Consider the following 27045-nt stretch of genomic DNA (forward strand, 5'->3'; position numbering starts at 1 on the left):
ATACATTGGCAAAGGAAGAAAATATAATTACAGCAAATACAGAGGTAGAAGATAATCCCCGAGTGCTCAAACTGTCTGGGATTTATCATCTAGAAAATTACAAAAATTAAAGCAAAACAAAAACAGTCCTCAGATATGCAGAAATGTGAAAGAATTTGTCTAAGTACTTCTTCACTAGTAGGATGACTTAAAGAAAGTTCTTCAGGCTGAAGAGAAATAAGATCAAGCCCCGAGCCTATAAGACTAGCATACTACAGTGAGCAGAGATGGAACATGCTGCTCACTTTTATTTTACATATTTCATGTCTCTATTAATGTAGTTTACATATAATACTTGAATTCTGCAATACCTTTTTTAAAGTTTCAAACACAGATGAAAGTAAAAGATAAAGACACCCAAAGTAAAAAGGGTAGAATTCTGCTGGTATAAGACCTTACAACAGCTATGAAGTACAGAGGTACTTAGGTGTAGGCTATCAGGTCTTAAAGATGCATATGTAATTTCTAAGGTAAGACAGTGAGTACTAAAGGAAAGCCAGCTAGAATATTAATGGGAGAAGCAAAATGAGGCACTAAAAAATCTTGTGGTTCACCTAAAATAATTCAAACAAGGAGAAACAGAAAACAAAATGCAGATAGTTTAACAATAAACATTAAATATAAATAAGACAAAAACTCCAGTTAAAAGACACAAATAAATATGTATTATGTAACCATAACTATATTATGCTTCTTACTGCCCAAATGTAGGGATGGAGGGACATTCAAAATCACCAGCAACTAAAAACATATTTCTCTCTCTTGATAAAGAAACCTTCCCCTAACACCTTGTGGTTACTGTATTGTTGGCTCAGTGTTGCTTTTCTGCTGGATAGACAGAGGCACTTAGACCCCAGATAGGCTGTACACTCCTCCCTGCTTTCCAGAAAGCTGTCAGGAGAGTGGCAGCTGATGTGGGATCTGTATTGCCCATTCTCTGTGTCAGCCAGGTTTGATGAAAGAGCCATTCTGTCAGTGTTCATTTCCAACAGAGCTAGAGAGTTGCTCTGTTCATGGGCTGATGGTTTTCTTCCCTTGCTTGGTCTATCCTCATCTCTGTTTCTCATACATACTGTAAGACCTTAGTAGAACAAGAATTCCACAATCACACACTAGGGATATATAGCTTACTTCATAACCTACTCACAACCTATAGCCAGACAGGAGGACAAGAAATTTGACTTGTGCTTACCACTTTCTGCCCTTCAGTGTTCCATTGTTGGCTGAGTTTCAGAAGTCAGTGCTGTAGAAACGGTGCTCTGCAAGGATCCAGTGGTGCAGAGACACAGCAGTGCATAGCACAAGAGAAAGTGGTCAGGAGTCAGAGGAACAGAATTCAAAAAGAAACTGGTGATTACTGTTGATTGTGAACTAACTGAATCTTAGAATCTCTGAGGAGACATACCTTTGAGTGTGTCTAGGAGGGCATTTCTAGACAGCTGAGAAAGGAGACTACTCTAAGTGTGTGCCAAACCATCCTATGGGTTGGAATCACAGACTGAATGGAAGGAGAAGGCAGGCCGAGATCAGTCTGTGGGTGGGAATCACAGACTGAATGGAAGGAGAAGGCAGGCCGAGATCAGTCTGCTGGGTGCTTTTATGTCTACTTGACACAGCTGAAGTCATCTGAGAGGAGGGAACCTCATTTAAGAAAATGCTTCCATAGGATTGGGCTGTATACAATCCTATAGGCCATTTTCTTAACTAGTGATGGATGGGGAAGGGCCAAGCCCATTGTGACTGGTACCATCCCTAGACTGGTCCCGGGCTCTTTAAGAAAGCAAGCTGAACAAGCATGTTACACAACCAGTAAGCAGCTCTCCTCCATGGCCTCCAGTCAGCTCCTGCCTCCAGGTTCCTGCCCTGCTTGAGTTCCTGTGTTACTTCCTTTGATGATGAATAGTGTATGCCAAATACATCCTTTCCTCCCCAACTTGCTTTTTGATCATGGTGTTTCACTGCAGAAATAGAAACCTCTCACTAAAACAATCAACATTTGTATGTTTCTGCATCCTGACTGTGGACACAATGTGACTAGACATTTCACACTCTCACCTCCATGCTGTCCCCACCATGATAGATAGAGTCTATCTCCTCAACCCTAAGCCAAACTAAGCTCCTCCCTTAACCTGCTTTTGTCATGTATTAGTGTCACAACAAAATACTACAGAAAATTTGTACAAAGAGGTGGAGCTGGTAGAGTGACAAACCTGACCATGTATGTATGTATGTATGTATGTATGTATGTATGTATGTATATATGTATGTATGTGTGTGTGTGTGTGTGTGTGTGTGTGTGTGTGTGTGTGTGTGTATAGCTTTGTTTGGCAGGATTAATGAGGAAGAGTATAGACATGAAGACTAGAAAAATCCCTAAAATGCTGTAAGAAGAACTTACAAGTCCATTTTAGTGCTTGTGTAGGAGACCAGAAAGCTGAAAAAAATATGGGCAGTGGAGGCCTTGCTCCTAAGGTTTCCGAGGTGAACAGCACTCTGTTGGAAACTGGGGTAGAGGCTACTAGTGTTACATTTCTGGCAAAGGATCTGGCTGCAGTTTGTCTGTGTCCTGAAAATTTGAGTGAGGCTGAATTCAAAAATAATGGGCTAAGTCTCTTGGAGGAACTTTTTTTTTTTTTTTTTTTTTTTTTTTTTTTTTTGGTTCTTTTTTTCGGAGCTGGGGACCGAACCCAGGGCCTTGCGCTTCCTAGGTAAGCGCTCTACCACTGAGCTAAATCCCCAGCCCCTCTTGGAGGAACTTTTAAGGAGCATAGTATTTGAGTTAAGTCATGGTCCATGTTCTCTCCACTTGCTGAGGTTTCGAATGAGGGTAAAGAAGAAAGGTAGAGAAAATGGGAAATGTGGGGAACAAAGAAATGAGTGAGTATAAAGTTGCAGACAAGGCAAACACGGAGAAAGCAGCTGTAACTGATAGAGTGCTGATAAAGAGAAATCTGAGGTTCTACATTGGAACAATGGGAAAGATGCTCCTGGGCAAGACTCCACTGATCAAAGACATCACTGTCCTCTGAAAACGCAAATTCATCAGAAGGAGAGAGTGAACTGAACAGCTGAAGGGCTTCTGTACTGGAAAACAACAGTTCCAGGAAGTCTTTTTCCTGATTCAACCACCAAGGCACACAGAGACTACTACAGTTATGGTAGAAGGGAGTCAGACTACATCTGGAACTGGCAAAAGAACTTGAGCAGCAAAATGCTGGGATGAGGGGGTCATGGAGGCTTCCATCAAGCAGGGTCAGATCCTACAAGAAGATTCTGAAGCCACTGTGGAAGCCTGTAAAAGTAAAGCCTAAATTGTAGCGAAGACCCAAGTATATTGGAGGTCTTAGGACATCTACTGAGAAAAGCTGTATAAATGGAACTAGCCAGAGAGTGATAGGATAGTACTATAGGGGGTAAAACTGAGGGGTGGGGCTACCCAAGCCCATTGAATCCAAATAATGCCAGCAAGTGTCCAGATACAGAATATGGAGATATAAGAATCGATGTTTGCCTTGCTGGATTCTGGTATTCCTTTGTCTGATCTTCTCTGCTTGTCTTCCGTCCCCTGTTTTACCCTCTGGGAATGGGAATGTTAACTCTGTGATATTTGTATATTGAAAGTATATAACTTGGTTGTTGTTGTTGTTGTTGTTGTTGTTGTTGTTGTTGTTGGCTTATAGATAAGAGATTGCCTTGAATTTCAGAAGAGTATACTTTTGAATAATGTGGAAACTGTTAAGAGACTTTCGAAGTTGGTCAGAGGGAAATTTGCATTATGAGATGACCATGAATCTACTGGGCCAGGGATAGAATGTATGGTTTAGAAGTGATATATTTGGGTGTCAGGTTGACAAGGAGTGGACTTGAAGCTAATCTCCATGGTTTGGAATCACCCAGGAAACATAATCTCACCAGGCAAGAATGAAACCCACCATTCAAATGAAAGCCAATTAAGCTTCAGTACTATGCATAGGACTGACTCTCTAAAACAGCATTTGTGTGAGTTAACTTTTCAGGCCTCCTTTTATAGGGAGAAAGTGTAAACTGGAGTTTTGTAATGAGGATTTTGCAACCAAATTTTACAGAAGTGGATAGCAGATTAGATTATTCGACAGGTCATCTTGGCAGAACATCTCAAGGTTCCTTGACAGAACACCCTATCTTATTAGGGTAGAGTACATGTGAGTCAAACTTTAATTTTGTAGCAAATAGAAACAACTTATTCTGACCTTATAACAAAATGGCTTTTTACCTGAAGATGGAATCCGGCTGGTACATCACTGGTATATTTGTGAGGTCACTTAAAAGAGTTATTTGATTGAAGAAGTAAGATCTGCTAATGTGAATGGAAGCATGTGTAGATTGGGGTCCCCACTAAGGAGAAAGCTATGTGAACATTTGTCTTTCTCTGCTTCCTGACCATGGAGAGGATATAATCAGTTGCCTCACACTTGTGCAGTATGCCGTCCCTTCAGATCATTAGCCAAGATGAACCTTTCCTTACATCGCTTTTGTCAGAGCAATAAGAAAAGAAATTAACACAGGAACCATGAAGGTTCTCCCACTCCCATGAAGCCCATGGGAGAGTGGCTTGCATATACTCTGATAGGCCTGTCCTAGTTACCTTTAAGGTGGAGAACCACCTTAAAGCCCCTACTGCAGAGGTTGCCCTGCTTGCAGGACTGACACTAGGGGAAGAACAGAGTAGAAAGCAATGCCTCTGTAGGCAAGCAGCCCTAAAAGAATCAAGCTGGGACTGAGCAGGTAGCAGCCCTCACCCAACTAGTCACCCAAGTCTGTTCTCTGAGGGTAGCAACTAGAAACTAATCGCTCTGCCCTACAGTGAGGTGCCCCAAGGTTGTGCATGGTCTGTCCCTCTTCCTTCTCCGTGGCTCCCAGAAGACCCTCTCTCCAAATCTGGTTCTCTCTGGGCTCCAGATCAGCTATGACATTTACTACTTGTATGACTGTTTTGTTTTGTGTAGAAAGAACTTTGCAGTTGTAGCCCAAGCTGTTCTTGAGCTCTCAGTCCCCTTGGCTCTCAAATGACTTCTTTGCCACAAGCCAAAAATCAGGCATCCTACTTGAGCATAAAATACCAGGGTATTCGATGAAGTTCAGAACCAGACAAGCCACTGTCACTGTGAGAGTCCTGCTTGCTCTAGCAAAATAACATAAACAAACACTACAGAGTAGGAAACAAGCTATAATTTTGTGAACACTGTGATTTCTGCCTAGGAAGCTGAAAGAATCAATAAAGGGAAGCCCTTAACAACACTTGGGTCCAGAAGCTAAACAGGATAAATTAGTGCACAGAGTCCAGCTCCTAAGTATAAACAGTCATCATTGTAGAGAATGAAATGGGAGAAAAGATACAGTGAAGAAAGTAAAAGTGCCTATGGTATGATGAATTTTGAAAGTGCAAGATTCCTGTGGGAAAAAATGAAAATAAGAAAAGCACAAAAATTTCCAGAGAAAAACCTGAATTTTATTAACACATCCTCTGTTTTTACATTGACATAGAAATGCCCTACTAAACATGCCCAAAGATACGGTTATTTCTAGTGACCTACAGCTAATCTCCAGCTTATGATGAAAGTCACAAACAAGGTTTAATAAGACTGATCTCACAAATATTAAAATATAAAAGCATGGTTGCTAAAAACATGATCACTAGAAAACTAACACTTGGGGTTGGGGATTTAGCTCAGTGGTAGAGCGCTTGCCTCGCAAGCGCAAGGCTCTGGGTTCGGTCCCCAGCTCCGAAAAAAAGAAAACTAACACTTATATCTAGATCCACATCCCCATTAAACTTTAGTATGCAGTAAAGCAGATGCTGACTTAATGAAAGCTCAAGTGATTGGTTAGATAGGCAGCAACAAGCTGCGGTTCTTCTGTTTGTTTTGCACTGGAGGTTTAACCCAGGACCTTTCCATGCTAGGCAAGCACTTTACTGGGAGCCACAGCTGCAACTCATGCTGTGCTGTGCTGTGTTCTCAAGTAGGGTCTCATAATGTAGCCCAGGCTGGCCTTGAATTGGAGATTCTCCTACCTCAACCTCCCAAGTGCTGGGATTACAAGCATGTGCTACCCAGCAAGCCATAGGATTTTGTTTAATCCATCTAGAGTGTAGGAAGAAATTACCAGGTACAGCCTTCTTGTTGAACTGAAAAGTCTCTCAAGTTTTGATAAAGTAAAAACCTTTTTAATGGAGTTACAGGAATCTTTCAGGACAGTTTTGACGGGACATAGAAACATTTAACATCTGGGAGTCTTTTTCCAAGAGGAAATGTGTAACAGGGACAAGAAGACCTCAGCAAGTACGATGCTCTCCACTCTAGCACAGCACACCAAGGTCTCACATGACAGTTCCTGGACCTGTGCACTCTTCCCTTCTCAGCTATAGGCCAGAGGAATAGTCCCTTCATTTCTTTCCTAAATTCCATGTTCTTAAACTATTAAGACTGAAGTTTTGAAAACAGACTGTAATTTGTAAGTTAGCATTAAAGCAAAAGGGAAAGTCACAGAGATCACTCTTGCTAGGAGAAATAAGGAAGGCCTGAAACCTGCTGTGTCTGCTCACACGAGTGAGCAGCATGCGAAAGCTTTCCTCCTTGTGAACATCTTGTGTAGGCAGAGGGCTGTGGGGTGATTGTATTTTAGCATGTCGAAGCTGGTTAGGGAGCTTGTCAGAACTATCAGAAGGAGCTTGGGCTCATTTCATGACTGTCATTATCACTGTGGGGACGGGGCAAAGTCTCACTAGATTCATGTTTTAGATTTGGGAGGTAGAGTGACAGGTAGTTAGAAGACTATATACATGTGCTAGCCACTCTATATACACGTGTTTAATTCATGCGTTCTCTGTTTCTAGCTGCATCTTCTGCCTTGGGTTGAACCTAGTCCTGCTGGTTCAAATCTCCCCATAGCTGCCACATGAAGGCATGCACACATGCCTTCACTTGTGCATAGGCACACATGAACCCACACGTGTTTTGTACTCATGCACACACAGCTATTTCCATAGAAAGAGTGTTGAACTCTCTTGTATGCTAAACATTCCTCTCTTCTTATGCTCAGATATACTTTTTCCCTTCGCTTTATTTCAGTGATCGAAGGGGGAAAGATGTGTCATCTTTAATCAAATGTTCACCAAATGTCTTTCAGGGAGGCACTCTGTGTTGCTCAGTGGTTGCTATCAAAGAAGTATAATAATACAGGAAAGGCTGAGAAGTTCTGGACCTCATCCAGTGAGCGTTTGGAGCCATCAGAAGAGATGGTGGGAAGGTCCAGACTGCAGTGATATTAGAAGATGGAACCAACAAGAGCTAGTAATGGCTGGATGTGTGAGTGTAGGGAAGGGTCATGCAGGATTAGTAGTGAGCAGTGGTGAGCGGGGTGAGTCCCACCAGCATTCCCATTCCGTCCTCAAATGACAGATAGTTATGGTGACAAGACTCAAGCTCAGAGAAATACCTCAGAGAGAAAAGCTGGGAGAAATACATGATATGACAGTGACGACCATAATCTACACATCAGTCACTTCCTCCCATGGCCACAGATACAACTGTCTCTGCTCATGTGATCTCAGGGGCAGGAGTGACCATCTGAAGTTCTCAGCTGCACCAGAGAGACAGAGACAGTCGCCTGTGTGGCTCCCTCTGGGAGCTTTATTATTTGCTAGGGACTCCAGACCTGGATTTGATGGGGGTGGGCATGAAGAGAGCTCAGAGTGGGTGTTCATGTTTGCTTTCCTGCAAGATGGAATCAGCACATTCATCCACTACCAGTGGATAGGTGGGCCATTGTTGTCAAGACATTCTGGAAGTTCTCAGATGTGACCTGAGGGAAATGGCAGCATGCCCATGGAGACGTGGGTGTGAATATCCTTAGAGGTATCATTCGTTCTGATGGTTTTGGCCAGCAGTGAGTCCTGGCCAGATATATCTAGGCTGCCCCTGCTTTCACACTTGTTTTGTGACCTTCTGGTGCCAAACATGGAGGAAGACCAGTCTCACGACCTCAACTGTAGGATACTCTTCAACAGAATTTTATCAAGGTTGATGTTGACCTTTGTCACTGGACTCCAATAGTGCCCGTACTCTGCGGGACAAAATTATGAAGCACTGTCTGTAACAGGGGTAGGCAGTGATGCCTTGTCTTCTGAAGTTCGCAGTGTATACAAAATTTGTACCTTTTCTACATAGGAATTTGTCCGCTCTTGTTTATTAATTTATTCAGTCAATTATTCATCAGCCTGGGTTCAAGACGAGTCTATTTGAGGTTATAAGACAGGAATACTTTGTTTTGTTGTTTGATTTGTTCAGCTGGTTTCTGTGTTCCTTTGATTGCAACTCTTTAAGTGTGTGTGTGTCCCCTGAATATACATATCTATAAGAATTTTTATATGTGAACATCTGTAGCTATATAGGGATTGAGAGGTGTTGACTAGAGATTTGGGGGTCTTTTTGGCATAAGGACAATAGAAATAAGACCAAGACAAATAAATGTACAGGAAGTACTGGCAAGGCTGTAGGGCAGCGGGTCTCAACCAGTGGCTTACAACCTCTTGTGGGTTGCATATCAGATACTTACATCATGACAGTAGCAGAATTACAGTTACGGAATAGCAATGCAATAATTTTACGGCCGGAGCTCACCACAACATGAGGGAACTATATCAAAGGGTGCAGACATAGGAAGGCTTGTGAACCACTGCCTTAGGGGGCGGCAGCTCTGTGCTGACATGGCGGGCAGTTTTCTGAAAAAAAAAAAGGCTTTTCTTGATGTGCTAGGTGGGCTGTCAGCACTCTTGCCTGAGAGGTTTGGGTGCTAAAAAGGACAAATGGAAGCAGTGGCTGCAATGTAGAAAGACCATGTCTTTCTGCAGTATGAATTGAGTCTATGTCTAGAAACTAAAATTCACAGAAGAAGAATTGTGAGGTAAAGAGTCCATATATACTGTAAGGATTTCTCTCAGAAGGTTACTAATTTGGCTTTTGTATCAGAAGTGTATCAAAAGCCCCAACCATTGCTATCTTTGCTCTATGCTTCAAGTTAATTTAGTATTTGTCAGCTTGGTAGATGAGACAATACATATATTTGCATTTGCCTGATTGTTTCAAGCCTTATTTTTACTTATCATTGACCATTTACTTTTCTTTTGTTAATTGCTCATTTTGTCACTCTTACTTTTGTGGTGTCTTCTGCGACTCATTAACCTTTGGCAGACACAATGCTGATATTCCCTCCAGTTTTTACTGGCCTTTATTCATACTCACCTCTTTTGAGGAGTGGGAGTGGTTCTTGATTGAATCCATAGCCTTACACATACTAAGGAAGCATTCTATCACTGAACTATCTCCCCAGCCCTTTAAAAAGAATTGTTTTTTGCCATGGTCTCACTAAGTTGTCCCAGGTTGGCCTCAAACTCACAGTAAAAGCCTAGACAGGCCTTGAAGTTGCCATCCATCTACCTGAAAAGTCTAAGTAGCTGGGTAATGCAAATATTTTATTTTATATCATATAATCTATTGGCTTTTTGATGCCACCCTTTTATGCTGGGGGCAGGCAGGTTCTCACTGTGTTGCCCGAGCTGAGCTTAAGTGATGATCCTCCAGCCTTAGACTTCAAGTAACTTAGATTATGAGTACACACCACCATGCCCAGTGTGATGGCTAATATAGATTGCCAACTGGACAGGATTTAGACTCACCTAAGAGACAAACCTCTACACACATCTGTGAGGGACATTCTAGATTGGGTTAATTGACATAGGAAAACCTACTATAGATGTAGTCAACACTATTCTGTCGACTAGAGTCCTGGACTGAAAAGAAGGAGAAAGTGAACTGACACAGCATTCATTTCTCTCTGCTTCCTGAATGCAGGTGTACTGTGTTCGTTGCCTCAAGTTCTTGCTGCCATGCCTTCCCACCAGATGGACCACATTAAATAAACCCTCCCTTAAGTTGTTATTCACAGGTATTTTATCACAATAAGAAAAGCAAGCAATGTATGCAGCTTGCTTTTGTCACAATATCTTTTTGTTTATTTGTTTGTTTTGAGACAGAGTGTCTTTGTGGAGTCCTGGTTGTCCTGGAACTTGCACTGTAATTCAGTGCCTCCTGAGCCCTGGGGATTAAAGGCATGTGCCACCACCAACCTAGGCACCCATGGTGTTTTGATGACACAGTTCCTTAAACATTTTCTCCATTTCTTCAATAGATACTGGTCTGTTTAACATGTTCCTAAAAGAACTAGATGTTGAATCCAAGACCTCATGCTTGGCAAGTGTTCTCCTAGTGAGCCAACCTCATTAACTTTCATCTGTAATGAGGTCAGTTTTTCTTTTTTTAATAGTTTTGATATATTCCCTAGGCTGTTCTAGAATTCAGAGACTTCTTGCCTCCACCTCCTAAATCCTGAGATTATAGGAATATGTCACTACATTTAGTGCAAGGTCAATTTTAATTTTTATTTCAATGCTGAGGATGAAACCCAAGGCCTTGGAAATGCTAGGCAAGGCCTCTGCCAGCAAGCTGCTTCCCCTGACTCTACAACCAGTTTGTATACTAATTTTCCTATGCTAGTGTCCATATAACTGGGTTTTCATTTCTTCACACCAAGAGTTACTCTTCTTTGTAGTTTCTTATTTTGTATATTTGTGCTTATTCCTTTTTTGATGAAATTAATTTGTCTTTTTTTATTTGCTGTAAGAACAAAGACCCTGCTTTCCAATTTGACCTCCTGTTTTCTGCTCCTTATTTTATTAAGGAGTACCTTGTCTTTATCATTACCTTTCTATCACATTATTTTGATTGGCTTTCTTGCCCTTTTTTAAAATGTATTTTGAAATGAAAGCACTTAATTTTTATTATTAATTATTTTATTTATTGACATCCCAAATATTACTTCCCTCCTGGTCCCCCTCACAGAGTTCTTCTTCTCATCTCTTCTCCCTCTTCCGCTCTGAGAGGGTGCCCCTTCCAGGATCCTCCCCTCCCTGGGTCGTCAAGTTGCTACAGGTATTACACAAATCTTCTCTATGTATGCTCTTTGCTTGGTGGCTTAGTCTCTGGGAGCCCCCAGGTGACATACTAGGAACACACCACACACACACACACACACACACACACACACACACACACACACACACCTGAGCCCTCACCTTGATGTTCAGTGTAAACAGGAAGTGAAGGCTAAGACAGAATTGGGTTACTTTGATCACAACACCCCAACACAAACCCACAATCACAAAGACTGAAAGATACTTCTGTCCTTTGGTGCATGACTCTGTGCTTACTCTATCATTCAGACTGGGTGTAGATGCTGTGAATGTTTTCAAGAGCAACAGTCAGGGGGAGCTCTTCTTAGGCACAGACAGTTTCCCCTATGAGGGAGGAGCAACCCTTAGGGCTCTGCTTCTCCACTATTTCAGTTTTCTTCTCTGGAATACCAGTCCACATGTGGTCCTTGAGCTGGTCCTTACTCTGAATGCTGTAACTGCAGAGCGGGATTCACCCTGCTCTTTATGGGAGATCAAAGCAACAGCTGCTTATTCAGTCCTGTGAGGGACTACATGGGACTAAAACTAGCTCGCCCCACAGTGGCCACAGTTGTGGCCCAGGACTTATCAGGTTCCTCTAAAGCTTTATGGACATCCGTTTGTGAAAGCAATATTTAGTTTTGATTTATGGTTTCCCCAGAATTTGAGGGCCAAGACCTCACTGTCTCTTTGGGAGCCTAGGGAGAGCTGAATACTGTCCACATTACAAGTGTCTGCTGCCTCCTGGACAGCCCTGCCTTGAATTAATGGAGGACCTCCAGGGAAGGTGACAGGATTCTGTACCTCCGCAAACAGTGCCAACAATGCCAGATAACATGCCATTTTTCTATACAGGAAGGACATTCCCATAGAACGTGTGACACACATGGACAGAGAACAGACCAAGAAAGTGGTGTACTCCGTGGTCTATGGAGCCGGTGAGCTATAGGGAAGGACTGGGTTCTTGGTATCATCCATTAGCCAATGCCTGTATTCAAGTGTGCCATGCTTCAGAGAAGTCATTCTGTGAGTCATTGTATGCTGTTTACACAAACACCTCAGTGGTAATGCCATAAGACATCAGTCAAACCACTCCATGCCATTGACTTATAATGCCATCAACCCTCTAAGACAGTGGTTCTCAACCTTCCTAATGCTGTGACCCTTTAATACAGTTTTTTATGTGTGGTGACCCCAACCATGAAATTATTCTTCTTGTTACTTTATAACAGTAATTCTTCTAACATTATGAATCATAATGTAGGTATATTTGTTTTCTGATAGTCTTAGGTGACCCTGTAAAAGAGTCATTCAACCCCCGCCAAGAGGTTACAACCCACAGGTTGAGAAGCAATGCTTTAAGAGCAGCAATAGCAGTTCAGAGTCTGACCAAACCATACCCCACATCTCACCCCAGTGATAGGCATCTTCTCTGCTTAGAAACTCTCATCCCTAAACATACACCACCCAAAATGGGCTCACATACTCAATAATGAACTGTCCTTCTCTTTCTCCTCTTCCCAAAACCAGGAAAAGTAGTCCTACTTTGATCCACTCTCCTCTCTTCTCTTTTGCACTCTCCTGATTAGTCCATCAATAGTGGGTTTTTAAAAAAATATTTTATTTATGTGCATGAGTGTTTTGCCTGCATGTACTCTGTGCACCATGTATGTCACTGCCACCCCCGCCCCCCAGAGGCCAGAAGAGAGCAAAGGATCTTTCAGGGCTGGAATTAAAGAGATTGTGAGCTGCCATGTGTGTTCCAGGAACTAAATTCTAGTCCTCTGGAAGAGCAGCCAGTGTTTGTCACCACTGAGCCATCTCTCCAACTCCTTGAATGTGTTCTCCCCCAACCCACGGGACTAGTTCCCCTCAGAAGAGCCCTCCATTACTTCCTTGAGGAGCAGTCAATCTGCTGTCACAGATCCAGGCCTGCATGGATCTCCTTGCTTTGGTCAATACTGCTTTGAGCACATTGGAGCTTGTACATAGACCCTGAAGAGATTAGTCTCCTGACCACTGAAATCCAATGTTCAGTCAAGGAAAACCATAAGCCTCAGTGTAAACTTCAGCATGGTGCATGCTTGTCCCTCCTAGTTAACTCACAGTCTAACTGCAGTGCTTTGGACGTGTGCTTCAAATGTTTCTTCTGGATCACAGACATCACCTCCCCAGTGCTCAGGGCTTTGCCCTTGCCCCCCTGTCACAGGAGTGACGCCGCATGCATAAAACTCACCCATCTTCACCCACCTCTCCCTTCTCAGCACCATCCACCACTGGAATAGTTACTCATACCTAAGGCAGTAGCTACCACAGAAAGCACATCTGTTATCTCATGGCTCATGTGGTGCCTGCTACAGTCTGCTAACTGGAGCTGTGGTGTCACCTGAGGCTCCACTGGTACTCTTCTCTCCTAAGCTTATACTTCCTGCTGGCTCCATGGGTCTCTGGCATGAACACCCTGCATTGTGACCACTTTACACTTCAAAGCCAGCTGGCTGCCAAGTACCAGCTGTGTGCCAGTTTGTCTGGTTCAGGATAAAATGCCCATCCTGAGAATGAGCCCAAGAGGCCAGGAGGGCCCATCAGTTCAGTTCTGCATACTAACTAACACAGAGAAGACAAAGCACTCACTGAGCGAGTAACAGTGCTTTGAGAGCATCAGACCCTATAAAGTATCTAGAAAGCAATGTGTAAGCCAGTAATCAAACTCAGGGTAGGAGTACAGTCATGATACGGGTGGTTTTTCTCAGTGTTGCCTGTCCCATTTCCTCCTCAAACTCCTCCCTACTATCCCCGAGACTTCAGGGGCTTCTGCCCTGGGGTAGGGGAAGCAACATTCTGCCAGAGCAGAACTTGATATCTTGGATCCTCCTGCAAATCTGCCATACCTGGGATTCTGCACCCCCAATGTTGCCCCCCACCCCAGGCCTCAAATCCCAGTTCTGTTCACCTCTTGACCTGGTAGCCTCACAAAAATCCTTGTACCTCTTTGCCCACCCCTTTTCCTTTAAAGGCTCCCGTGGGGTTGCTGGAGCCACAACTGGTATAGTTAACTTGCATCTCTGTCGTCTGCTTCCTGTTTATCTGGCTCCCATTTCAGGTGTGAGCTGTGTGGCTAAGTTTCCAGAGGTCTCCTGGCCCTCCAAGCTGGAGCTGGCACAGGAGGGAGGAATGCAGGATGAATGGGTAATTGTCCTAAGTGTTACTTGGCCTTGGCCTCTCCAGTAATAGAGTCAGCACTCGCCTCACAATAGTTGTTTCCCAAAGAAACATGGCCTTACTGCACCCACTGGCTCTTTCTGAGTGTTCACGTGGTGTTTTCTGGAGAAGACTGTAAATAAGTAGTGAGTCAGTAGCTGTGATGCTAGTGAAGGGGGTAATTTGCTGCTTTTAGCTCTGGTGGTGACAGGGGCTCCCACCCTGAGCTTCTATCTCGGTTGCTCCATTGTTCCTGCTCTACCTAACAGCTGGAATTACTGTGTACTTCTATTCAGTTCATGATGTCTCTATCCCTCCCTTATTTGAGCCAGACTTGGTTGATGAGCAGCCTTAGGGCATAATAAAACCACCAGGCTCTAGTGCTTCCGGAGCCTTGGGAAACCCAGTGGAGGAACCTTGGACAGGCAACTTATGATGGCATATAGGAGTGTTTCCACAGAAGCCATTTCTGAGTAACCCAGAAGCTTTAGATAGTAATGCCTAGCCAGGGAGAAACATAGCTCTGACACCACCTTTAGAAAATGGTTAGAGCTGTGATGAGAACAGAAGGGAAGACCATGGGCTATGAGACAAGCAGAGAAGGTACTTGGAAGAGATGTGGGTGTGCATGCCCAGTCCCCTGCAGCATGCATGGCAGCCCCTTCTATCACCTAAGATGTGTGTATCCCCTGTGTTATCTAGGATCTTGAGCCAGAGCTGGCTCACAAGCGCATTGCCTCTCCCATATCCAGCTAAATCCAGCGTCTTCCAACTCACTGGGCACTTGCCCATCTTGCTGGGCCTGCTTAGAGCCATCTGTGCTAGTGGATTTTTGTAAACTTGATACAAATTAAGACATATCCAGGAAAAGGGACTCTAAACTGAGAAAGTGCCTCCAAGAAACTGAAGCCAAGTCTATGGGTATTTTCTTGATTAATAACTGATGTGGGAGGCTCCAGCCCACTGTGGATGGTACCACCCATGAGCAGGTGGTCCTGCATTGTATAAGAAAGCAAGCAGAGCAGAACAATGGAAGCAAGCCAGTAAAACACACTCTTCCAGGGTCTCTGCTCCCATTTCTGCCTCCAGGTGCCTGCCCTCAGTGAAGGTCTGTTACCCAGAAGTGTAAGATTAAATGAGCCCTTTCCTTCCCAAGTTGCTTCTGGTCATAGTCTTTATTATAGCAATAGAAACCCTAACTCAGACACTATCTCTGAGCTCAGCAGGACTCTAGTCCCTACAGGAAGTCATCCTAATCCCCAGGCTTGTTGGGCTCCTGCTTTCTGAGGGTTGGCCCAATGCTGAGTCCTCCCCATGATTCCTCAGTGGACTCCATATTCAGCTGTTGTACAATCAGCAGGAGCTCACTAGATGCATGCAGAATGCCAGGCCTACCCTGCAGCAGGAGGATAAGGGCTCTCACCTGCTCCTAAGGGACCTGGTCTCATACTGAGTGCCCTGGGGATTGTACTAATGATGGAGCCTCAGAACCTGGGAAGCTGCCCAGAGCAGCAATACCTGCCTGGACTGTGTGGAGAGGCCTGTTCAAGTAGACCAGACAACATTCTTGGAGCTCTCTGTGGGTAGGCACTTTCTCAGTGCATGAAGCAGAAATGGCCTAGTTAACACTTGTGTTGCTGTTATAAAGTACCCTGCAGAAATCAACTTAGGGAAGAAAGGGTTTATTATACTTACAATTTGAGGCTACAGTCCATTATTGCAGGAAAGTTCAGACAGGGACATAAGCATCACATCCACAGTTAAGAGAAGAGAGAAGAAACACATGAACCCTTGCTTGCTCTTCTTTTATACTGTCCAAGAGCCCTGACTAGGGAATAGTACTGCCTACAATGAGCTGGGTCTTCCTTTGTCAGTCAAAATAATTCTCTATAGACATGTTCACAGACTAACCTGATCTTAGATAATTCCTCAACTGAGACTCTCTTCCCAGGTGATTCCAGTTTGTGTCAAGTTAGCAGTTAAAACTAAGGAGCATAATCTGCTCATTTACTTGACATGCAAACACTGGAACTTTCCACTCCATAACCTCAAAGTCAAGAAGTGACTTACTTATATTTATTTTATATTCATTAGTGTTTTGCATACATAATATGTCTGAGAGGATAGCAGATCCCTTGAAACTGGAGTCGCAGGCAGTCGAGAGGTGCCATGTGGTTGCTGGGAAATGAACCCAGGTTCTCTGGAAGAGCAGCCAGTGCTCCCAACCACTGAGCCATCTCTCAGCCCCTCATATTAATTTTATAATGTAAAATACAATCCAATTCCAAAACCTCAATGTTTTAAAAAATTCAGCACTTCTGAAGTCCAAAGTCTCTTGTAAATTCTCTTAACTATAGGCTCTTCTAAAGACAAAATCTATTTTCATCCTTAAATGTTTTTCTTCCAAAAAGGAAACACTGGGACATAAATGAATAAACAAAAGCTAAAATTTAAATTTTAGCAAAACTAAAATCTAGCATAAACCCAAACCCTATAGTTCAGCACTCATCTGAGATTCACTCATAGTCTTCTGGGCCCCAAAGGCCCTGGGGAGCCCCACTTCTCCAGCTCTGCTGTCTATGGCATACATAGTTTCCCTGTTAACCAGCTCCATTTTTGTACCCACAGGGTACAAAAGGGGGAGGTATACAGCCCACAGGTCTGGATTCTTCAATATATTGGGGAGAGGGTTAATTGCAACTGAGGCATCACCATCAGCAATGTCCATTCAAGGTCCTTCTTCAGGGACTCCAACTTTGTCACAAGGTGCCAAGTCTCAGCTGTTCTCAAATCCTCCCTTTAAAGCCTTCAGAACCAGTACTACATGGACAACTCTTACGTTACTAAGTCTTGCTGAGGTGTGACCTCACCTGCTGACACTGAGAAAACACTCCTCTGTTGTCCCAGTGCGTCATAGGTTCACCTACTCCTCTGTTGTCCCAGTGCATCATAGGTTCAGCTACTCCTCTGTTGTCCCAGTGCGTCATAGGTTCACCTACTCCTCTGTTGTCCCAGTGCGTCATAGGTTCACCCTCGTGGTGCTCATCTTGTTGACAACCACAAGATTCGCTGATTCTTCAGCCCACAATCAGCACACACAGTTTTTTAGTCAAAACGTTATGCAAATAGCCTGAGTCCAGTTAATAACAAAGGTCCCATTTCCCTCTGGAACATGATCTGGGCCTCTTCTGTCTATATTACTTTCAGCAGTCTTATCTTTGAAACTCCTACAAGAATGGCCCGTTAATGTCCAGGATCTAGGACATCCACCACCCTCACTTGATCCTCTGCTCTCCACAAACACCAAGCATGCACATGGTTCACAAACATACATGAAGGCAAAAGTCTCACACATAAAATAAAATAAAACAAAAAAATTATTTTAAAAGAATGGCTCATTAAGTTCTTCCCAGATAACTGATTGGCATTTTCAAGCCCAAAGTAACAAATGCTTTCACATTCTGTCCATAAAAAACAGTCCAAGCTACGTGGTCAAGTCTGCTATAGAACACTCAGCTAACGGCAATAGTTTCTGTCTGAGTCACGCTTTCGTTGCTGCAATAAAACACCCTGGGAAACTGCTTACTTGGGATGTAGTCCAGGATGCTAACATGTAAAGAAATGGGGTACCTTGACCACAGGCCTAGCCTGAATGACCCAGATGTCGGAACTGTAGACAAGGACTTCAGAGCTGCTCAGGGCATAAAGACAAACATGCTCACAACAAACGGGGAAACAAAAGCTGCCAAATAAGAGCCAGATGGAACCGCAGCTAGCAGCATCTGAGATGAAGGTCCCCGTTAGTTAACAGCACATTGGAAATTAGAAAAGAAGGCAATTCCAAGTCCCTCTGACTGACTGCATGAGGACCTCAGCCTCTGTTGAGTCCTTTCTTAAAACCAATGGACTTGTCTATTACAGTGTTGTAGTGGAAAGTAATGATTAGAATTTGATGGAAGAAAGGGATTTTGATGAAAATTTTCAGTAAAATGAAGCAAAGCACTTAACCGTATTGTGGAGACACCACACTACCTTCATTAAGCCCTAAAGGGAGTTTAAAGAGGACTGCGCCCCCCCCAAGCAAAATTTGTGTCAGGAAGGCCTGGACACGCGCAGAGGACCCAGGCATTTGTCCCTCTCTATTGAGAAAAAAAAAAAAAAACAGGGATTGGGGATTTGGCTCAGTGGTAGAGCGCTTGCCTAGCAAATGCAAGGCCCTGGGTTTGGTCCCCAGCTCTGGGGAAAAAAAAAAGAAAAAGAAAAGAGAAAAAAAACGGAGCTCTCCACTCCTCCAAGCAAACCTGCTTTGTCACTGCTCCAAGTGTTCAGTGTTGCTGCCATTAGAACTCCTGAACGTTTCAGCTGCTGAAGACCAGGGGTGGCCTCACTAGAAGGGGAATCAAAAGGTGATTCTGAGAGGTCAGATAGCTCCTCTCTTAAGGAGGCCTTCCTATCTTCACAGACATGGAGTTTAAATGCTAGGCCTGAAGGCTTCTTGGGTACCCTTTGCGAGTGGAGTTGGCCAGTTCAAAGCTCAATGAACCTCCTCTTGCCCTCGTATGACTCTACCAAGAATCAGCTCTTAGAATTCTTCAGTGTTATTCCAAGAACACAGAACTTTCTCCTTAATACTGCTGTTAGGAAAGGGCCTGGTACCCATTCCTGAAGGAGAAGAGAACATTTACACATTAAACCTCAAGTAGAAATCACACTGGCTTAGAGTTTGTTTCCTAGGATTTCTGACCAGGGCTAAGGATTAGGCTAAGAAATGTTCCCAATTCACAATTGAAGAAACAGATTTATTGGGAGCTAAGCACCTTACTCCAAGACCACTAGAACCTCCTGTGGATGGCAGAGATGAAGTCAGACCCAGGTTTGTATATCCCAGTGTCTGGACCCAGCAAATAAGAGGCTCATATGCTAGAACTTGGTGCCACCTCTACCAGAGACTTACTACTTCACTGTGGCTACTTCACAAAAACTATGCCTCTTTGGGAGCAAAATATTGATCTAGGTCAAAAGCATGTATTCTAAATAAGAATGCTAAGTAAGCATGGGTGCCCCTAAATACCATATTTCCCCATTTGCCATCTACTCTGCCTTCCTGTTCCTGTGGGCCCACAGCTTTTCCCAGTCCTACAATCAGATCTCCTATTGACTAAACTGAGAGTAATGAGTCTGCCTGTTCCCAACTTCACATGCAGCTCCTGGCAGACAGTCAAGACTACTGGGAGAAATAAGTTTTAAATGGCCCTGTTCAGGTCAATGGCCACCCAATGTCCAGTGTGTGAAGCCCAAAGCTAATATTATCCAAACCAATCACATAAGGCCCACACCACAACCAGGCCCTTTGTCCCTTTGGCCTACAGTTAGCTCATTTCCACACACCATATTTTCACCTGATACAGTTTAGGCCTAAACCTGATGCTATGTCTTCCTGACTCACAGGGAAAGAACGGCTTGCTGCTTGCCTTGGAGTCACTGTTTTGGAAGCAACCCACTTTTTGGAGCAATTTCTACAGAAGTACAAGAAAATCAAGGACTTTGCCCAGACAGTTATTGGCCAGTGTCACAGTGCAGGTAAGCCAGCTGCAGCCAGCCCCCTCCTCTTAAAACAGACAGTGGTATCCTCTCTTTGTTGCTGAGTGGATGGACAGATAAATGAGTGTCTGTATGGTTTGTGTATGACTTGGTGAAGTTGGGTGGAGGTGTCTGAAAGAGCCATCAGCACTACTGGATCAACAGAGCTAAAAGATTACTGAGTGGATGGACAGATAAATGAGTGTCTGTATGGTTTGTGTATGACTTGGTGAAGTTGGGTGGAGGTGTCTGAAAGAGCCATCAGCCCTACTGGATCAACAGAGCTAAAAGATTACATGTGGAAAGGAGGGGCTAGAACTGGTTTCTACCTGTAGCAACAAGAAGAATAAGCTTGAATTAACATGATAACTACACTTGCGTAAAAATAGACAAATAACTGTAGCTATCTTTTGCTACTTTGTAGATTCTTCTTTCTTCCACACTTCTTCACCCTTTCAATTCCCTAACACTAGATAAGAAAAAAAGGAAAGATACCCCTGAATAAGTCAGGGGTCGGAAAGGGGGCAATATTATCATTAGACTACTTCCTGCTGACTAGCAATGTTGAATTAATTGGAGCAAGTTTGATCTTGGCTGTCAGGATATCTATTTTTTCTTGTTTCTTCTTTGCCCCTGCTAGAGCATGAGGTAAATCATAGCTACTGTGGACACACTGAAGCAGCCCCATAACCCACACCTGGGGTTAAAATGAAAACATATTCTTATAATAGTTCTGTGTTTTTTAAAGAAATAAAAACTCCAAAATTATCACTACAGATAAAACACTACACCTAGGCTGTGCAGTGGTGGTGTATGCCTTTGATCCCAGCACTTAGGCAGAGGCAGTCAGATCTCTGTGAGTTCAAGGCCAGCCTGGTCCTCAGAGTGAGTTCCTGGACAGCCAGTACTATTAAACAGAGGAACTTGTCTCAAAGAACAAACAAGGGAGCTGGAGAGATGGCTCAGCAGTTAAGAGCACTGACTGCTCTTCCAGAGGTCCTGAGTTCAATTCCCAGCAACCACATGGTGGCTCACAACCATCTGTAATGAGATCTGATGCCCTCTTCTGGTGTGTCTGAAGACAGCTACAGTGTACTCATGTATAATAAATCTTTAAAAAAAAAAAAAGAACAAACAAACAAAGCCCTACACCTGAGAGTGAAGACCATATACTCCTCCGTTCTGGCATTCTTTACATGTTTATATTTTTATAGTATCTCCACAAGTAAAGCATGTCTCCACACACACAATGTGGGTGTAGCTTTGCATGCACTCTGTAAGAATGGCTCTGTCTACATATTTGTTTGGAAATGCACTGCAATCCCATTGACTGTACATTTTTTAAAAGGCTATCCCAATAAAACAAGTCTCACCAAAAATGTGAGACTTAGACACATATGCTTTAATTGGAAATAAGAGGATAAAGAGCATTACTTTTTAATATTTATTTATTTTAATTTTTATGTGGATAAGTGTTTTACTCACATGTATGGTATATAGCATATGTGGCTGGTGTTGTGGAAGCCAGAAAAGTGCATCCCTGAAACTGGAGTTACAGATGGTTGTGAGGTACTGTGGGTGCTGGGAACCAAATGCAGGTTCTCTGCAAGAACAGCCAGTGCTCTTAAACACTGAGCACCTCTCCAGCCCAAGAGTATTTGTAAAAGAAAGAGATTTGTAACTGTGGATGAGTTGTATTCAACACACATGCAGCAAAAAAAAAATGAATAAACTGTAGGAAAGAGCACAGCGGAAATCACAGAAGGAGAGAAAGGAAACAAATGGGGGATCACATGTGAACAACAAGCAGAAGGGTTACTAGTCGGTGCAGGGATAGCATTAATAAATCAGTGCTAGCGAGATGAAAATGAAATCTGGACTGGACTGCAGGACTTCCTGTCCCTAAATGTGAGCTCTGGAATGTGCCCCATGGTGCAGCAAACACCTGTAGTCCCAAATTTTCTCTGGGGCTCAGGAGATTATAGCCTAGAGCCTGAACTTCATGGACTCTGGGCAGTACCCACAGGCTTGTTCTTGCCCTGCCTGCAGATGCCACCAGGCATCTTAGTCCAGCAGCACTGTTGCAAGAGATTTGAAGAGTCTGGTATCAGAGCTATAACCTGAAGACAGTCTATGAGCAGTGAAGGTATTAGATCAGGAGCAGAGGGGAACTGAGGGGAAAAAACGGGAGAGCCACTCAGGGAGAGTCCAGGAAGCTGGGACCCAAACAGTGAAAGTGGGTTCAGGCTTTAGATGTCCATGCACTCTATCTTCCCCAGTTCAAAAGAATCCCGACCACACCAGCTGTTCCTAAGTCCCCCGGGGAGGCCAGGTCCACAACTTGTTCATGTAGCTGTATCTTAACACAAAACTCAAAATTGTCCAAACCAAGATATGTCAACCGCAGTCAACCGAGACTGCTGCTGCTTTTGCTCCTCTACCTCCTTCCCCTGCCTGGTGCCCTTACTGTGACCATAGCCATTTTTAAAATTTACCTGGGGGTGGGTGGGTGAGGGAGTAGATTCCTGTACCAATATTCCCATGGCTTACCATTTACTCCTAAGTACATGGTGGAGGCATGCCAGGTATCCTGACATGAGAATGACTGAGAGTGCTGCCTCAACCCTGAGTACCAGTATGAAGTGGCAGGGTATCAGGTCCTTTTGCACTATAAATAGGAACTCAGCAGCAGTGCTGGAAATGTTGGGTAGAGTAAAAACAAAGCTTGAAACATATTTGGTCAGATTATATCTACTTTTGACCACAGTGGAGTCACTCCGTGGACAATTACAAACCAGGCCAAAGGACATGAGTTTTCAGACACTCTGCCTATTGCTGTAGTTACCAAGAGAAAAAAAAAACCCGAGGTGAATAAAAGTGCCTATGTCTAGAGGCACACAGTGCAGGTCAGGAGGAGACTTGCACAGAATTACCACTGGAAACAGCCAGCAGGATGGTCCCAGTGTTCATAGGCCAGAATAAACTCACTGGTTACCTGATAACATCCAGTAAAGGCCTCACAAGGGCTGCACCTTGGTTGTCAATCTGACTATATCTACAAAAAGGCTACTCTAAAGTCCTTACCCCCAGCATAAAGATAGGTCTCAAAGACAAGGAGATACACAAGTGGCGTAAACCTGCCAAGATAGCGGCAGATAGAGAGCAGTCATACTTATGCCAACAACATGACCTCTGTGATGCCCAACATCCAATCAAAATCGATGTATGTGTGACGGCATGGGAAGCAGATGTGCTGACCTAGACACACAGTACCCTGTCCTTGTATCACATATCTCCCAGGGAACCTCATCACTTCATGACGATTACACTGGGGCAGCTCAGGGCTTACCTAATGTGTGCAAGACTCTGAATTTCAGTACTTAACACCCTACCACCACCACCAAAGAGTTACAGATACTTTTTTTTTAATTAACTTGAGTATTTCTTATTTACATTTCGAGTGTTATTCCCTTTCCCGGTTTCTGGGCAAACATCCCCCTCCCCCCTCCCCTTCTTTATGGGTGTTCCCCTCCCCATCCTCCCTCCATTGCTGCCCTCCCCCCAACAATCATGTTCACTGGGGGTTCAGTCTTAGCAGGACCCAGGGCTTCCCCTTCCACTGGTGCTCTTACTAGGATATTCATTGCTACCTATGAGGTCAGAGTCCAGGGTCAGTCCATGTAATCTTTAGGTAGTGGCTTAGTCCCTGGAAGCTCTGGTTGCTTGGCATTGTTGTACATATGGGGTCTCGAGCCCCTTCAAGCTCTTCCAGTTCTTTCTCTGATTCCTTCAACGGGGGTCCTATTCTCAGTTCAGTGGTTTGCTGCTGGCATTCACCTCTGTATTTGCTGTATTCTGGCTGTGTCTCTCAGGAGCGATCTACATCCGGCTCCTGTCGGTCTGCACTGCTTTGTTTCATCCATCTTGTCTAATTGGGTGGCTGTATATGTGTGGGCCACATGTGGGGCAGGCTCTGAATGGGTGTTCCTTCTGTGTCTGTTTTAATCTTTGCCTCTCTATTCCCTGCCAAGGGTATTCTTGTTCCCCTTTTAAAAAAGGAGTGAAGCATTCACATTTTGATCATCCGTCTTGAGTTTCATTTGTTCTAGGCATCTAGGGTAATTCAAGCATTTGGGCTAATAGCCACTTATCAATGAGTGCATACCATGTGTGTTTTTCTGTGATTGGGTTACCTCACTCAGGATGATATTTTCCAGTTCCGACCATTTGCCTACGAATTTCATAAAGTCGTTGTTTTTGATAGCTGAGTAATATTCCATTGTGTAGATGTACCACATTTTCTCTATCCATTCCTCTGTTGAAGGGCATCTGGGTTCTTTCCAGCTTCTGGCTATTATAAATAAGGCTGCGATGAACATAGTGGAGCACGTGTCTTTTTTATATGTTGGGGCATCTTTTGGGTATATGCCCAAGAGAGGTATAGCTGGATCCTCAGGCAGTTCAATGTCCAATTTTATGAGGAACCTCCAGACTGATTTCCAGAATGGTTGTACCAGTCTGCAATCCCACCAACAATGGAGGAGTGTTCCTCTTTCTCCGCATCCTCGCCAGCATCTGCTGTCACCTGAGTTTTTGATCTTAGCCATTCTCACTGGTGTGAGGTGAAATCTCAGGGTTGTTTTGATTTGCATTTCCCTTATGACTAAGGATGTTGAACATTTCTTTAGGTGTTTCTCAGCCATTCGGCATTCCTCAGCTGTGAATTCTTTGATTAGCTCTGAACCCCATTTTTTAATAGGGTTATTTGTTCCCTGTGGTCTAACTTCTTGAGTTCTTTGTATATTTTGGATATAAGGCCTCTATCTGTTGTAGGATTGGTGAAGATCTTTTCCCAATCTGTTGGTTGCCATTTTGTCCTAACCACAGTGTCCTTTGCCTTACAGAAGCTTTGCAGTTTTATGAGATCCCATTTGTCGATTCTTGATCTTAGAGCATAAGCCATTGGTGTTTTGTTCAGGAAATTTTTTCCAGTGCCCATGTGTTCCAGATGCTTCCCTAGTTTTTCTTCTATTAGTTTGAGTGTATCTGGTTTGATGTGGAGGTCCTTGATCCACTTGGACTTAAGCTTTGTACAGGGTGATAAGCATGGATCGATCTGCATTCTTCTACATGTTGACCTCCAGTTGAACCAGCACCATTTGCTGAAAATGCTATCCTTTTTCCATTTGATGGTTTTGGCTCCTTTGTCAAAAATCAAGTGCCCACAGATACTTTTATGTGGAGAGTTCTACCAGTTCTCAGACCTATGAACCCACCAGTGAAAGATTTGCTTCTGACCCACAGAAGTCTTCACTGCTTAGGAACATATGTAACCAATTGTATGGCTATTCTTGGTTGTCAATTTGACTACATCTGGAATTAACTAAAACCCAAAAATGGAGGCACAGCTGTGAAGGATTTTTGAATTATTGAAGTAGGAAGATCCATTTCTAATCCAGATCTTTGAGGTATGAAAACTCACCTTTAATCCAGATCATTTTAGCTTCCCACCTCTAATCTGGGCCACACCCTCTGCTAGAAGCCTATATAAAGACATGGAAAAAAGAAGTTTTTGCTCTTTGCCTGCTTAGCAAGTCCATTCCAGATTCCAGAGTCTACTGAAAAACACCTCAGACATCCAGTTTCATGGATTGAGCAACTACTGGATTCCTAAACTTTCTGTTCACAGCCAGCCATTGTTGGATTAGCTGGATTGCAGCCTGTAAGTCATTAGTAAATCCTCCCCTGCCTCTCTCTATATATATGAAGAGAGGAAGACCTTAATCCAGATCGTTGATGTATGAAGACTCACCTTTAATCCAGATCATTTTAACTGGGGAAGTCCACCTTATAGATAGATAGATAGATAGATAGATAGATAGATAGATAGATAGATAGATTCATTCTATAAGTTCTGTTACTCTACAGAACTCTGACTAATACAGAGTTTGGCACCAGTATTGATTCTAGAGCAATCTGTGTATAAAGATGAGTCTTTTAAGTATCTGGAATAGGCTTTTCAATTTGGTAACCTACAGTTACCAAATCTCTCTAGTTAATGAAGCCTCTCTTGGGAGATCACAGAGTACTGAAAGCTCATGGTGTGAACTACATTACAAACCTAAAGAAACAAATATATTGATTATCCTGTTTCACCAATTGTAGTGGCAATGGATTTAGTGACCCTATATACAAAACTTTTGACAGTTTGGAGGAAAAATAAGGACAGTCATAAGGATGGTCAGTTACTCCTGGCATCTCTGGGTAATGACAAAGGATAGGAGTGAGCTCCATGATAAAACTAACTCCTAGCATCTCAGAATATGGTAAAAAAACAACAGTGAACTTAGGATAAAACTGACCAGTTCTAGATTCCCATCAACAATCTAAAAGATTGCTAAGTGTGTCCTGGAAGGAAAAGAATCTTCTTTCCACAGCCACAGAGCTCAAGTGGTGGAAAATCAAATTGACGCCTTCAGTATACGGTTGCCTGATTTACGGTGAAAATTCAAGTGCTAGCACCAGAGGTAAAGAATGAGATCTTGTAATGTGGAATAGGGATGTATGGAAGGAAGCTATTGAAGCTGAGAACTTGGAACCCTCAGATTCTGAAGGGTTTATCTCTCCTGAAGTAGTCTCTCTACCCTTAGCCACAGTCATTGAAATACTGCCTTTTGACCTTTTGAAATTAATCCTTCATTGTTTGCTGCTAAACCAGAAGAGCCTTTCTGAAGATGCCTGAGATGCCAGGCATGACAATGCTGATGTCCCTCAGAACCTAACAATAATTGCTTCTAGACCAGTGGTTCTCAACCTTCCTAATGCAAGCAACCCTTTAATACAGTTCCTCATGTTGTAGTGACCCCAACCATAAAATTATGTTGTTGCTGCTTCATAATGTAATTTTGCTACTGTTATAAATTGTAATGTAAATATCTGTGTTTTCTGATGGTCCTAGGCAACCCCTGTGAAAGGGTTGCTGGACACTCCTCTCAAAGGGATTGTAGCCGACAGGTTGAGAACCACTGCTCTAGACCTATAACCAGACTGAAAGCATCTGGTTATGACACTCCTAGAGGGGAGGGAGAAGTGTAGTCCATGAGGGGTATACTACACTACTCTCAAGCAGAAGTTTAGGGAATATGTGTGGGAATGGATTTTAAAGGTACAAAATAATG

The 27045-nt window shown here is 43.4% G+C and overlaps 1 protein-coding gene across 20 annotated transcripts in view; it reads left to right on the forward strand.

The window, feature by feature from the left end:
* The window catches only part of Haus3 (HAUS augmin-like complex, subunit 3), a 171977-nt gene that overhangs the window by 130876 nt on the left and 14056 nt on the right, over positions 1-27045 (forward strand). For 16 of the 20 annotated variants that reach the window (XR_010057411.1, XR_010057410.1, XR_010057409.1 and 13 more), the window contains 2 exons: positions 11942-12024; positions 19736-19867. Coding sequence is in view for 13 of the 20 variants with exons in the window: in XM_063273606.1 (XP_063129676.1) it covers positions 11942-12024; positions 19736-19867 (215 nt within the window). In the remaining 7 variants the exon portion in view is untranslated. The remainder of the gene's footprint in view (positions 1-11941; positions 12025-19735; positions 19868-27045) is intronic. The other 4 variants (XR_010057415.1, XR_010057412.1, XR_010057414.1 and 1 more) reach the window with 1 other exon arrangement.

This window comes from Rattus norvegicus, chromosome 14 (assembly GCF_036323735.1).
Source record: "Rattus norvegicus strain BN/NHsdMcwi chromosome 14, GRCr8, whole genome shotgun sequence".
Lineage (NCBI taxonomy): Eukaryota > Metazoa > Chordata > Mammalia > Rodentia > Muridae > Rattus > Rattus norvegicus.